The sequence below is a fragment of the Nicotiana sylvestris genome, chromosome 6, assembly GCF_000393655.2.
Source record: "Nicotiana sylvestris chromosome 6, ASM39365v2, whole genome shotgun sequence".
Lineage (NCBI taxonomy): Eukaryota > Viridiplantae > Streptophyta > Magnoliopsida > Solanales > Solanaceae > Nicotiana > Nicotiana sylvestris.
This window is the reverse complement of record NC_091062.1, coordinates 176,931,711-176,946,827: the sequence shown is the minus strand read 5'-3', so window position 1 is coordinate 176,946,827 and position 15,117 is coordinate 176,931,711. Positions and strand designations below refer to the sequence as shown.

At 37.0% G+C, this 15,117-nt stretch overlaps 1 protein-coding gene across 1 annotated transcript; it reads left to right on the top strand.

The window, feature by feature from the left end:
- The first annotated feature begins 431 nt into the window (after positions 1-431).
- Positions 432-2,217, top strand: LOC104234251 (uncharacterized). The gene is made up of 3 exons (XM_009787793.2): positions 432-844; positions 983-1,226; positions 1,813-2,217. Exons 1-3 carry the CDS (start codon positions 432-434, stop codon positions 2,215-2,217), a joined length of 1,062 nt encoding a protein of 353 aa, XP_009786095.2.
- Positions 2,218-15,117: the final 12,900 nt, after the last annotated feature.

Genomic DNA, 15,117 nt, shown 5'->3' with positions numbered 1-15,117 from the left:
CATGGGGAATGTACTACTATTAAATGATGTCGTTTTGTTTGAAGAATGTTGGAGCCACTTACATGGAAGCCATGACAACCATTTTCCACGACATGATACACAAGGAAATAGAGGTGTACGTGGATGACGTCATCATCAAATCTAGATGAAGCACAAATCATATAGCAGACTTGAGGAAATTCTTTGATTAGCTTTGAAGGTACAATCTTAAATTAAATCCTACAAAGTGTGCCTTCGGAGTCCTCGCCGGAAAATTGCTAGGATTCATCGTCAGTCATCGAGGGTTTGAATTGGACCCGTCAAAAGTCAAAGCTATCTAGGACTTGCTATCTCTGAAGAACAAGAAGGATGTGATGAGCTTTTTAGGGCATCTCAACTACATCAGCCGTTTCATAGCACAATCAACTGTGATCTGCAAGCCGATTTTCAAAATGCTGAAGAATGATGTTGCAACAAGCTGGATTGAAGAATGCCAGAAAGCCTTCGACAAAATCAAGGAGTATTTATCTAAACCACATGTACTAGTCCCACCGGATCCAAGGAGACCTTTGTTGCTTTATTTGTCCGTACTACATGGGGCTTTTGGTTGTGTTCTAGGACAACATGATGAGACTGGAAGAAAGGAGCAGGCCATATATCATCTGAGTAAGAGATTCACATCATATGAAGCCCGGTACTCTTTGTTGGACACGCACCTGCTGCACTTTGACATGGATTTTTCAAAAGCTGAGGCATTACTTCTGTGCACACACCACATATCTCATATCAAGGATGGATCCGCTGAAATACATCTTCCAAAAATCCATGCCTACGGGAAAGTTAGAAAAATGGCAAATATTACCGAGTGAGTTCGACATTATCTATGTAACTCAGTAGGTGGTCAAAGGTCAAGCGTTGGCAGATCATTCGGCCGAAAATCCTATAGATAGAGAATACGAACCATTGAAAACGTATTTTCCCGATGAGGAAGTATCATTTGTAGGAGAAGATATCGCCAAGGCATACGACGGTTGGAGAATGTTCTCCGACGGAGCTGCAAACTTCAAAGGAGTAGTATCAGAGCTGTCTTAGTATCAGAAACCGGCCAACACTATCTGGTATCTGTAAAACTCAAGTTTCTATGTACCAACAATATAACAGATTATGAGGCTTACATCTTGGGACTCAGGTTGTCCATTGGCATGAATGCTCAAGTATTGCTGATGATTGAAGATTTCAACCTTTTGGTACATCAGGTTTTAGGAGAATGGACTACAAAAAACACCAAGATATCCATATCTGCAATGTGTACAAGAATTTATCAAGAAGTTCACGAAAATAGAGTTCAAATATGTTCTGAGGATTCAAAACGAGTTCGTAGATGCATTGGACTCTTTATCTTCCATGATACAACACCCATACAAGAATTTCATCGATCTCATCCTAATAGGAATTCATAAGCAGTCAGATTATTATGCTTATGTTGAAGAAGAAAGTGATGGAAATCCATGGTTCCACGACATCGAAGAATACTTGGCAAAGGGAGAGTATCCAGAATATATAAATCATACTCAGAAGTGCACACTCCGAAGGTTAGCCAACCATTTCTTACAAAGCCGAGGAATTCTATATAGAAGGACTTCAGACCTGGGATTATTACGGTGTGTCAACGCCAAAAAAGCATCCAGATTGCTCGTGGAAATACATGCCGGAACCTGCGGACCACACATGAATGGCTTCATCTTAGCCAAGAAGATACTGAGAGCAGGATATTTCTAGATGACTATGAAAACGGACTGCATCAAGTATGTCCCGAAGTATCACCAATGCCAGATATATGCTGATATGATACGAGTGCCACCCAATGAACTCAATGCAAATAGTGCGCCCTGGACTTTCTCCGCTTGGGGCATGGATGTCATTGGTCCAATCGAACCTGCTGCTTCAAATGGGTATAGGTTCATTCTTGTGGCCATATACTATTTCACAAAATGGGTTGAAGCCGCATCTTACAAAGTTGTAACTATGAAGGTCATTGCAGATTTTGTTTGGGATCGTATTATTTGTCGATTCAGAGTACCGGAGTCAATCATCACTGACAACGCTGCCAATCTTAATAGTGATCTGATGAAGGCTATGTGTGAGACCTTCAAGATCAAGCATGAGAATTCCATAACATATAGGCCACAAATGAATGAAGCTGTAGAAGCCACCAAAAGAACATCAAGAAGATATTGAGAAAAATGGTAGATATTTACAAACAATGGCACAAGAAGCTGCCTTTTGCTTTGATTGGATATCGTACCATAGTTCACACATCAACTGGGGCAACTCTATACTTATTGGTTTATGGTACTGAAGCAGTTATCCCCATCGAAGTAGAAATCCCTTTTCTAAGAATCATATAAGAAGCTGAGCTTAGTGACGCAGAGTGGGTACAAAGCTGCTATGAACAACTAGCCCTCATTGATGGAAAGAGAATGAATGCAGTATGTCACGGTCAACTCTACCAGAACAGAATGGCAAGATCTTTCAACAAAAAGGTCTGGCCAAGGCAACTAACACTGGGGCAGTTGGTGCTAAAACGGATATTCTCACATCAAGATGAAGCCAAAAGGAAGTTTTTGCCCAATTGGAAAGGTCCCTACATGGTTCACCGAGTACTAACAGGAGGTACTCATACTCGCAAAAATGGATGGTGTGATTTGGCCAAAACCTATAAACTCAAACGCAGTCAAGATATACTATGTTTAGGAGTATTTACATTTCTTCACTTGATATAATTGAACTACGCTTGACCCGATTCCCATGTAAGAGGGGATACGAAGACAGCTATGTGGGTTTGGTCACATCTTAATAAAATCTTCATTTCCCCATGATCAGAAACTGGGGGAAGATTTCAAGATCAGCCAACTTCATCATATGTGGAACAACCAAAAGTATTGCATTTAAATTGGGGCAGAATTTTGAGGGGGACCCTCAAAATTCTAAGGCAAGGAGGTCGCAATGTCTCTAAAATATGTCACAGTCATTGGTTCATCTAAATTATTTGATATCACATACTACTACATCTCAAATAACTATATTTTTGCAAATGCATGCATATTTTTTCGAAAACTTTATTTCTATTACAGCCAGATGTTGCCTAGGGTAACTCATACAGGATCTCAAGGCAGGAGCAAAGACAGAGAAAGAAGTCGAAAGCACGAATCGACCTTTCCCCCACAGAACTCACAATTTTTCTTTGGATGCAGGCACGATACGACAACAATATCCGCAAATACATCAAGTCACTGCCTCCAAGACAACAAATTATCTAGCGCGAATATCTCCAGCTAAGAAATACTCTACTTTCTCTACGGGAAAAGGCAAAAAGAACCGTGAATTGAATTACAATTTTTGGAACCATTTTCTAACAAATAAAACAAACTTCTGCACTAATTTTGGAGTCTTAGGGATATAGATTTTTTGTTGTGATGGGACCGAACCCAGGGTAAGGCTGCCTATGTATCCTTTCAGAATCAGGTCAAATGTAGTTCACTGACTTAGAAGATTTAGAACAAAAACAACAACAACAACAACATACCTAGTATTATTCCACACCGTGGGGTCTGGGGAGGGTGGTGTATATGCAGACCTTACCCCTACCTTGTGAGGATAGAGAAGTTGTTTCCAATACACCCTCGACTTAGGAAAGTATAAAAACCACATTAATGAAAATATAGATAAGAAGGGACAATACCAAAAAGCTATATAAAAGCAGAATAAAAACAAGACAGTTCAACTATGAAAGAAAACAATGGTTAGTCATAAAAACCTACTACCAACAGAAAGCGAAACTGCGTACCAATATTGATACCCAATTTTACCATCATATTTTTACAAATAATATAAATACTTTCAAAACATCATTTTGCATCATTATTTATTTTACAAACCTATATGAGCATTTTCTATAATTTTTCATAATTTTAAGAGCTTTTAAATTGATTTTCCTGTTTTTAAATTACTTGAATGATTATTAGTTACTCCTTCAAATTATTTTGTGATGACAAGTTACCTAAAATTATTATTTGCACCTATAATACATGTTTTAAATATTTTAATCTATTTTTATATAATTATACCAATATTTTAAATCTATTTTGCACAATTTTGGAGTAATAACCTATATTCGTACACTAATGCTCTTTACTTATATTATTTATGTCAAAATAGCATTTTTATATTTTTATAATGCTAAGTCATTATTTTAAATCATTTTAGTGCATAAAAAAATATTTTTATCTATTTATTAAGCATTTTTATAAATTATTTTTGAAAATTATGTGTATTTAAAATGATGCCCAAACGTTGAGCCAATTATAAGATCAAAATTAGCCCAGCAACCTTAGCCCAATAACCCCAAGCCTAAACCATACCCAACCTGGTCGATAACCCGTTTTTAAAACCCGCCTCGTTCATTTTAAATCCTAGCCGTTGATCCCTCAAGATCAACGACCCTCATTCATTCCCCCGTTTTAATTAACCTAACCCACCCAAAACCCCATCATTTCTTCTCATACTCCACCTTCAAATCCTCTCCTCTTTTCTCCTCAAAAACCCTAGTCGCCGTCTCAATTTGTCTCCAAATCCGTCTCAACCATGGATTCATTCCATGATTTCCTTGCCGTTTATGTGTTATCTCATTATTACCTATAAGACCATGGTATCACCTAGCACCTGCCTGAACATGGCAAGTACTATCTCTCAAATTTTGGCCGTTCAACTTCAGTCGCTTGAATCTGGACAAAATCTTGTCCATATACATCATGGCAAGGCTATATTGGGTCTGATTAGCCAAGATCTCCAACCAATCTCCAATTTTTGTCAACTAGGGTTTACCTAATTTTCCTTAATCTGACTTTTACTGATTTCGCTTGATATTATTTCCTTATTTATGTTGATTTTATAGTATTTCCTTGATTGTTTGCCGGATTTCTATTTCTATATAAACCCGTCCCCATTCCCCTTTAAGACAGATCTGAATTGCTAGATTTCACTACTAATTGAAGCTATTTGTTCTGTTATTCCCTCATTCTCTTGTTCTGTACTTTGGTTCTTGGCTGGCTTAAAGCCAAGGCCACGGGGATTCGATTATTCAACCTTTTCTTGGTGCGAGCACTACTCGGGGTTCCTTTGAAGCCCTTGGGAACTTTGACGCATTGAGATTCTGGGTTCTTGTTCTTTGTTGATATTCAGAATTTTGTGAAATTTGTTCTTTCTTATTGTCCGTTTAACTGGTAAGTCACTTGGTTTTGCAATTCCATTCTTATGTGTTTGTGATTTGCACATTCTTACCTCTGAAACTCATGGATTAATGTGTTTCTGAGCTACTTTTGTGTGCAACTTTGATTAGCTTTGCATGTGCTTTGAGCCTCTTTAGCATTTAATTTTTACCTAAAGCTGCCAGTTCTGAGACATGTCTATGCCTAACTTGAATAATTTGAACCCTCTTAAGTTCATTTAGCTAATGTGTTCTGGGCTACTCCTGTATGCAACTTTGTTAGTTTTGCATTTGTTTTGAACCTCTTTAGTATTTAACTTTACCTGAAAGTTACCAATTCTGAGCTTTGTTATTTGAAAGTGCTTCATTTGAATAAATTGGATATTTTCAAGTTCAGTAGTCTACTGTGTCAATACCTGAATGCCTATATTTGCTATTTGACATAAGATTACTTTCCCACTCTATTCTAAATTCTTATAATGGCTGATTTGCATTTGTAATGTTTCCTAATCTATGTTAAGACTTTTTCTATCGACCATGATTTGCTCCCCTTAATGTGTCTCACAGTATGTCTTTGTTTTTCTTAATATCCTTTGTAACTGTTTGAAACCTTTAGAGTAGTTATCATAAATTGTGTTTCCTTACCATGTCTTATGTTGTTTTGTTTCCTAATGCGAGTTAACATGTCTTTCTTTTGATACTGGATGGATATTTAGCATAATTTGGACCTTTTAAGCTTTAAACCTCTTAAGTTAATGCCCTACTTAAACTTTTTGGATGTTATGCACCTTTGTATGATAAATCTTGTTAATCTTGCAAACTTGTTTCTCCCCTAACTCTTTAATGTGTTTCTGCCAATATATTATTTTGCTAAGTGTTGAACCTGCTTCGACGTCTTGTTGACCTGCTTGATTAGTTGTTCTGTGTTCCCAACTTTGCTATGTCTACTTTAAGCTATAAGTGTATTTCCTCAACTTCTGTCCCTTAACCATTGTCCACTCATTCTCATTTTGTTACCTACGCTATTTTGAACTTATCATTTTTGGCCGGTTGAAATCCAAGGCCACCAAGACTCTTACTACTGACCTCCCTAGTGTGGGCACTGCTCGGGGTCCATTTGAGACTCTTGTAAACTTCGACACACTAGAGCTTGGGGTCTTTTGGCCACTCTCTTTACTTCTAATACCTCAGCTATCTCTGACACTCAGTTCTTCCCTTATTCTATTTGTTGAACAGACAAGTTGTTTTTTAAGTGATTTCTGGGTAACTCGATGTTTGGTAGTATGGTCAATCTTTGGCTGTCTTATTTTGTCTTGGGCTCCTCTATGATTTCGGGGTTGTGCTGATGGATATAGTTCCCTGTTAATTTGGGTGCGCTAAATTGGTGAAGAAAGAGTTTTGTTGAAGTCCAAGCAATGCTGGGTATTTCTTTTGGGCCTGTTACAAGTCCACTGTTATTGTTTGTATAATCTCTTGTAATTAAATTCATTATTGGGCTTGTAATAACTTTGTAATAAACAATTGGGGGTGTTAATAAAAATGGGGGAAATGGGTATACTTTATGTTTGCATGAAAGGGTAGCAAGCATGCTTATAGGATTCATTAGGATTTACTTGTTATCCAACCTGCTATATACTGTTAGCAATCTTGCCATTAGGAGAATCACACACTCACACTACTCGTCTATTATCAAACATGAGTTCAAATACTTCATTTATTTCTACTGCTACGTGTTACTAGACATCATGCCTATAGGAAACAAATGCCAATGAATTTTCTTTCAATTTGTATGACTATAGCATATTCACTAGAAATCATGCCTATAGGATTTAATTATTTCATTTGCTATTCTATCGTACTGTTCACCTAGAAAACATACTTATAGGGGCTAAGTATAATAAATAAAAATTTAGTTCCAATCGCAACTTTTAGAAATCCTGCCTATAAGGTATAACTACTCGCTCTAAAGTGTTAATGTTGAACTTCTCAAAGGATGTTTACCGCTTATTTATGCCACTGTCAGAAAGCATGAGTAATTTTGGGCTTTTTCAAATAGATTTCACTATCCCGTGCTGCGTAAATCACTTAGACACAATGTCTATAGGTTTAATAACTGGAAATTTGTAATCTCAATAATCAGCATGCAACAATTGTATAATTATTTGGAAATCTTGTCTATGAGCAGCGCCTTGCATCTGAAACTGCCTATATATTTAAATTCAAAGTCACATAGAAATCATGTCTATAGGGCTTAAGGCGCTTAATTCTGAAACTGCCTAACACGAAAACCTGTTTCGCGCGCATTTGTTTCTTAAGTGTGGAGACTAACTTGAGCCCTTAATTGCCCATATTTGAAGTCCAATTTGTTTTTGTATGTTGCCTAGTTTTAACATTTTTGAGCAGCCTAAGTAAGGTCTAGAACCACCCAAATAGAGGTCCAATTCCTCTAGGACCATACGTATGGGATGGGTAGTGCACGCATAGAGCACGACTTAGAATTGAATTAGAGTGCTTTTAGGTAAACAACTGTAACATAGTAATCGGGTAGAATGAGATGATAGTTTCCGCCTGCTGAATAATATGAGTGACTCCCTACCTCAAGGGAATTGCAAAGTATTATTTATGTTGCACGAGGTGATACTTTAGGCTAAAAAACTTAGGACCCCCCTCCTTTATATGTTGCTATTAGATTTAAATAGTTGTATCCCTATATTCGTACTAAGAACTCTACTACCCTAATCCTCGACCTCCATACCTTTCTATCAAGGGTCATGTCCTCGGTCAACTGAAGTTGCGCCATGTTTTGCCTAATCACCTCTCCCCACATTAATGGTGTTTGATTTTTTTTCTTCTTCTTTTTCCCTTTTTTATTTTCTTTTTATTATTTTTTTGTTTTTGCTTTTACAAGTACACAGGTTCCAAAAAGAGGGAAAACAAAGAAGACAAACGGCTCAAAAGGGTTCACAAAAGGGTGACACCTATTTGGGATAGTGAGCAGTGATAACCTTCGTCATCTCGATCTGAGAAAATGATGCATGAAAGATCCGGAGTGGGTATGTATCAAACATAATATCTTTTGACTGCATTTGCATTAATATTCATGTCTGGTACCCGTCCTTCTTCATCTACCAAGCGCAAGGCCCATTTTGGTAACACTTTCGTGATGATGTAATGTCATTGCCAGTTCGGGGCGAACTTCCCTTTAGCTTCTACCTGGTGTGGAAGAATGCATTTCAAGACGAGCTGGTCGACCTGAAAGTGCGTTGGGCGTAATTTCTTTTTATAAGCACGTGCCATTCTTTGCTGGTATAACTGGCCAAAATACATAGCTTCTAGCCAATTTTCGTCAATCAGCATTAGTTGCTCTAACCGGGTCTCGACCCACGCAGTGTCTTCAATCTCTGATTCCACAATGATTCGATGAAAGGAAATTTTGACTTCAGTCAGTATTATAACTTTTGTTCCATACACCAGCAAATAAGGAGTTGCACCAATAGATGTGCGCGAAGTCGCACAGTATCCCAAAAGAGCAAAACGTAATTTTTCGTGCCATTACCTAGAACCTTGGATCATCTTCCTGAGAATCTTCTTGATGTTCCTGTTTGCCGCTTCAACGGCTCCATTGGCTTTTGGACAGTAAGGGGTAGAATGGTGATGCACAATTTTAAATTGCTTGCATACCTTCTTCATCAGATTACTATTTAGATTGGCTATGTTATCAGTGATAATGGTCTTTGGGATACCAAGGCGACAGATGATATTAGAATGAACAAAGTTTACCACCGCTTTCTTGATAACTGCTTTGAAAGTAACCACTTTCATCCACTTGGTGAAGTAATCAATGGCGACCAAAATACATCTATGCCTATTTGAATCCTTTGGCTCTATTGGCCCAATAACATACATTTTCCAGGCAATGAAAGTATCATGCCCCAAACCTGGGCCTGGACGTAACACGACACTCGGTGCCTAACTACATGTGACCGAGCGAACCAACTGGCTGGCTGAATCAACATGTGATATCATAACATACTGAATGCGGAAGATAAACTAACACATGCTGATATACTGTAAGTCTGGATGATATAAATCAAAATGCGAAAATACTTAAATAAGTCTGAAACATATTTGTAGCCAACATTGCTTAACATGAAAGGCCTGAGACTCTGTCTAAATGTTACTCTAGTCTATGAAGCCTCTAACGAAGTACTGAAAACACTGACTGTCTGAAAATACTGAAGACTGTAAGGTAATGATAATGACCCAAAAGAACTGGGGATCACAAAATAGCCAATACGAAATCCTAGCGCTCTGAATCATCAACATGTAAATCATTATCTGCATCGTGAGATGCAGGCCCCGGGCAAAAAGTATGTTAGTACATTTGAGTTGCATTGGTATGTAAAGCAACTGAAAGAAAGAATTAAAATGCTGAAACTGAAACTAAGCTGATAACTAAGAATTGATAATTGATAATTGATAACTGAAATGATAACTATTGAAACTGAAACTGAAATGATAACTGATAACTAAACTGATAAATGGTAACTGAACAGATAACTGATAACTAAAATGATAAAGGAAGTAAGTATGTGAATATTCACTCTTCTAAATGGTGAACAACCTATTTATCTGAATAAGCTATGGCCTCGGGCCCAATATATATGTGCACAAGCTACGACCTCAGGCCCAAGTATACATATGCATAACTACGACCTCAGGTCCAAAATGCATAATGCATAAACTACGGCCTCAGACCAAAGTATGCATAAAGCATATAAACTACGGCCTCAGACCCAAGTATGCATAAAGCATATAAACTACGGTCTCAGTCCCAAATACAGGTGTTCAACATTCAGGTACTAAGAATCAAACTGCAATACATGATAGTGAAATACTGAATCACACTGAGTTACATAATACTAGAATACTAAATAGAACTAGACTGAGACATATATTCATGAACCGATTATGAATATTGAAACTTTAACTATTTATGGCATACCGAGTAATCTATACTAAGACTTGGGGCATCAAACCCAAGTCTATATTGCATCGCACTGAGCTTATAACATTCAGAATGAAAGTGGTGAACGAGTTATGAATCAAGAGAATAGAAGTTCTACAACTATTCAAGGAACTAGGCTTAACTATATTTCTGAGGCAATTGGTAACGTCGTAAAAGAAACGTAGTGTAGGGAGAATCATTAAAATTCCCAAACATAGAGAGTTAGCCTCACATACCTTAACCTCTTTCTCTTGAGCGTAATACAACATTCGCCAACCCTTTCAACTTTAATCTATATCAATACAAGTCAAAGAAATTCTATATTAGCAATAATTCTCATGTTTTGGTCACTTAAGCATTTTCTCAAACACTTGATGATATAAAGCTTCATAGTCCTTATTAATGGTGTCTCTACACCCAATAACACATTCCCTTGCTCCTAGATAAATTCTAAAGTATCAAATGGTTATAATTAACATTATTCTTTATCACCAATTATGTAAACAACACCCTTAACCAATAATCAACAATCAACACCCCAACCCTATAATCGTTCATGCTTTTCTATCAAGCCCATCAACTCATATCTCATGAACTAGGGTTTATAATCACTAAACCAATGCTAGAATCAATTAGAGGGTGAAGACATTACCTTTTTTGAAGTTCAAACCCTTGAATTTCGAGTTCTAGACTTCCTTCTCTCAACAATGATGTCCCAATCGAATATCTAATGATATGGAGGATTTACCCATGTTAATAAGATGTTGGAAAATTGAAATTAACTTTGCATCACCATTAGAACTTACCTTGGGTGGTGGAAGGACCCTTAAAGAGTTAGGTTTTTGAGAGTTCCCCTTTCTAGAGCCAGTTTTTATGTTTTGGGGCTGTGGGGGATGAAATATGGCTTTAAAACACCCCCCACGAGTTCACCCACTCACCTGAAGACCTGACCATGCTATTGACTGAGCAAAATGGCAGTAACACTACCTCAAAAGAAGCACGGCCGCGCTCAGGGCGCGCATATCGCATATTGTTCTGTAAAATACGCATAACGTTTTGTACAGAGATCCATTCAGGCTCCATAATATATCGTTGGAAAGTTATTTCAAAGTCCTACAACTTTAATGCTTTGAGTTTTCCCATATTCTTTACACATTTGCACTAAACCCTGCTGGAAGACAGACCTTCTGCAAACTTAGTCAATTTTGTCGAATCTTATGCACCTCACTTTCCATCTTGATTCTAAAACAACTATTTTCTCCAATAATCATCCCTCTAGGACTTCCTATGTCTAAAATATCAAATTAATACCCATTTAACATATCCACGCCTAGTCTGAAATGTATAGAGTGTTACATTATCTCCCCCTTGGGATCATTCGTCCTCGAATGATTGTCCTGACTGTAACTTCCGCTAACTCTGAACCTTAAACGGGTCCGGTGGAAACATAAACTTTCATTATTGCATACTAAATGAATGAATACATGATTACTAAAGTGTTGAGATACTGAACTGAATGACTACTGCGTTGACTGAATATTGGTCTGCCATGGACACGTGAATACTGAACTAAAATGGATATCTGAATATTGAACTGGCACGAATAATTGAGTATTGAACTAATATCAATATCTAAGTACTAAGTTGGCATGAATATCTGAGTATTGGACTGACATGAGTAGCTGAGCTACTGAACTGACATGAGTATCTGAGTACTGAACTGACATGAGTATTTGAGTACTGAACTGACATGAGTATCTGAGTACTGAACTAAATGAGTATTTGAGTACTGAATTGACATGAGTATCTGAGTACTGAACTAACATGAGTATCTGAGTACATGAAATTTAAATATTATAACATGACATATGAAATACTGACTGTACCACCGCTAATTCTGGTGGAAACTACGACTCATAAACCAATTAACTGATCCTTAACAAGATTCTAAATGGCCCAATATAATAGGGACTATGATTCCCCTTCTTCCCAAATCTCATAACGCCTTGCATAAGTGAAACTTTCAGAAATACCCAATCATCAACTTAAAACTTTAGGTTTCTATGTCGCACGCTCGAATAGGACTTTTGGTGGCTCTGAGTTTTCTTCAAACGCTCTTGAATCAACTTAACTTTCTCTATAGTCTGATAGACCAAAATTGGTCCCAACAACTCTTCTTCACTAACTTTGAACCAACCAATTAGCTATCTACACCTTCGCCTATACAGAGTCTCTCACATTCATATCTTGATACTAGAATGGTAGGTGTTATTATTAGCAAGGTCAATGAAAGGTATGTGTTCATCCCAATTACTTTTAACATAAAGAAAATATCCTCAACTGTTCGAATAATGCGCTCTACCTGACCATTTTTCCAAGGATGAAAAACTTATGCCTAATCTTTTCTGAAAGAACATCTAAAAGTTCATTGTAAACTGAGCACCACAGTCCAAAATGACGAATCACAGATTCCCATACAATTAGACGATTTCTTGAATGTAGAACTTAGTATAATCTTCTGTTGAATCTATAATCTTTACTGGCAAGAAGTGCGCTGACTTAGTAAGTCGATTTATGATCATCCAATCAAATCATGCTTTTAAAATGAGCAATATAATCCCATTATAAATTTCATATGTACCATATCCACTCAAAATATGTGTATTTTGTGAAACACTAGACTTTCTATTGCTCGACTTTCACTTGCTGACAATTCGGACAATTGGCCACAAAATCTACGATGTTTTTTTTCATGTTGTTCAACCAATAAATCTCCTTGGTCATGATGCATATTTGGGGAACCTGGATGGAAAGAATACCTGGAATTATAGGCTTCTAACATGATCTTCCCTCTTTAAGTCCATCTATGTCTGGAACACACAATCTGTCTTGGTAACTCAAAGTACCATCATCCCCCCTTATTCAAAAGCCATCATATTATACTTATGAATCTCCTCTTTCAACTGTAACACATAGGGATCATCAAATTGTTTCTCCTTCTCTTTGGCTACTAAGGGGAACAAGTCCTGTTCTAGACAACAACTCCATCATCTTTGGAGTCCGAAGTCGAACTCCTATCTTGGCTGGTGAACTTCTTTTACTAGAGTTATCTTATCTACCTCAATCATAAGTTATACTTCCCACACTTTATCTTCTTAAGAACTTCCTGAAACCATTTATAGCATTATTGTGAACTAAGTCTTTGATATGTACTCTAAATTTTAGAGTCCCGTGCAATGGCACTACCCTCATAACACATACATAGGCATGATTTTATAGTTTTTTTTGTGATCACTTTATCATCAATAACTAAGCTCGGTGATCATTCTAATCACTTTGTGTTTCTTACACATGCTAGACATAATCCTTGTGGTAATTATACAATTTTCCCTCATTACCGAACTGATTTTCTTTTTCATATCCCATGCTAACTATTCAACTTTCAAATCTCCATATGGACTTACTGATGGTTTTCACATCACTCCTTAGACCAAAGGTCTTATACTTGCGGATCCTTCCTGTTTTTTGGGATCCAAATAACTTTCTTTATTTTCTGCAATTCTTTGCACTCTATGTCAATGAGGACTCATCTTCCAACTTAATCCTGAGAATTTTTTTTTTGAACTATGTACATGGATCACACTTAGAGAAAGTTCATCTATCTTAAGCGAAATTGGGATATCTAACCCCAAATTTTCTATACATTTCAAAATCACTTTAGACTATAAACCTCCAGCCTAAACATATAGTCACATCATTTTAAGGGGAACTATCATATTTTTATTTCACAGTAATATCCACTACTTATACAAATTCACTAACATTGTACTTTCTAATCCTGATTTGAATAAATCTAAACAACTTAAAATCTTTCCTTGAAATTCAATATCGTCTGCTCTTGGTTCTCATTGCATACATCACATCTTCTAGTCATTTGCATGAGTTGTACGAAATCACATCTTTGGTAATAACAAACGTTTCTGACTCCTAGGTATTTTACCCTTAGTCTTTTTTCTGTCCAAAACTATAGTGACCAATGTTAGGGTCTGCCATCTGAACTATCATCATCCAACTTGTGGCTCCATTTCCAAGAATTAAAAATAAAATTGTTTCATGAGGTAAAACACATATGAATATGCTACCATACACAAACTTGTCCTTCAGAGTATATCATTATCTAATAAATCACTTCTTGCGTCATCCGGTGAGTCTTCGGTCTTAATCTAGACCTAAAATATGCGAAGGTTTCTCTATAATCATTGATACTTACATTTTATTTGAGAACCCATATGCATCACTATATACTCACCAGTCACCAGAATTTTGATACACTGAAAATTGGAGATCTGGTAACTGAATAACTGATAATTGGCATACCAAATAACCATAAACTTGCTAGCTGAAAGGCCGCTAACTGGTAACTGAGATAAACTGATAACTATAAAACATGATAACTATTTTTGTACTTTCTGATAAGGTTATGTCCTAATCTGTACTACTATCCATTGCATCCCACTTCCAACATCCTTTCAAGTCTCATTTGTTACTAACTTGTACTCCATAATTATATCCCAATGGGAAATCATCCTCTCTAAAATCTTGAATTTTTCTTGCATGTCGCTTGGGCATTCAATAAGTCAGGAAATCGATAGGAAGAGAAGGTTACATATTGCTCTAAGCTTCATGGAACGATCTAGAGTAGAAAGAAATGAGACAATCCTGGATGTCTTGGTAGTTAACCATTTATATGAGTGGTTGGCACACACATATAAAAGAAACTCCACTGGACACGGCTTCATAGACTCCCTAAGACTCTTGAACCTAGTGCTCTGATACCAAGCTTTGTCACGCCCCGAACCTAGGC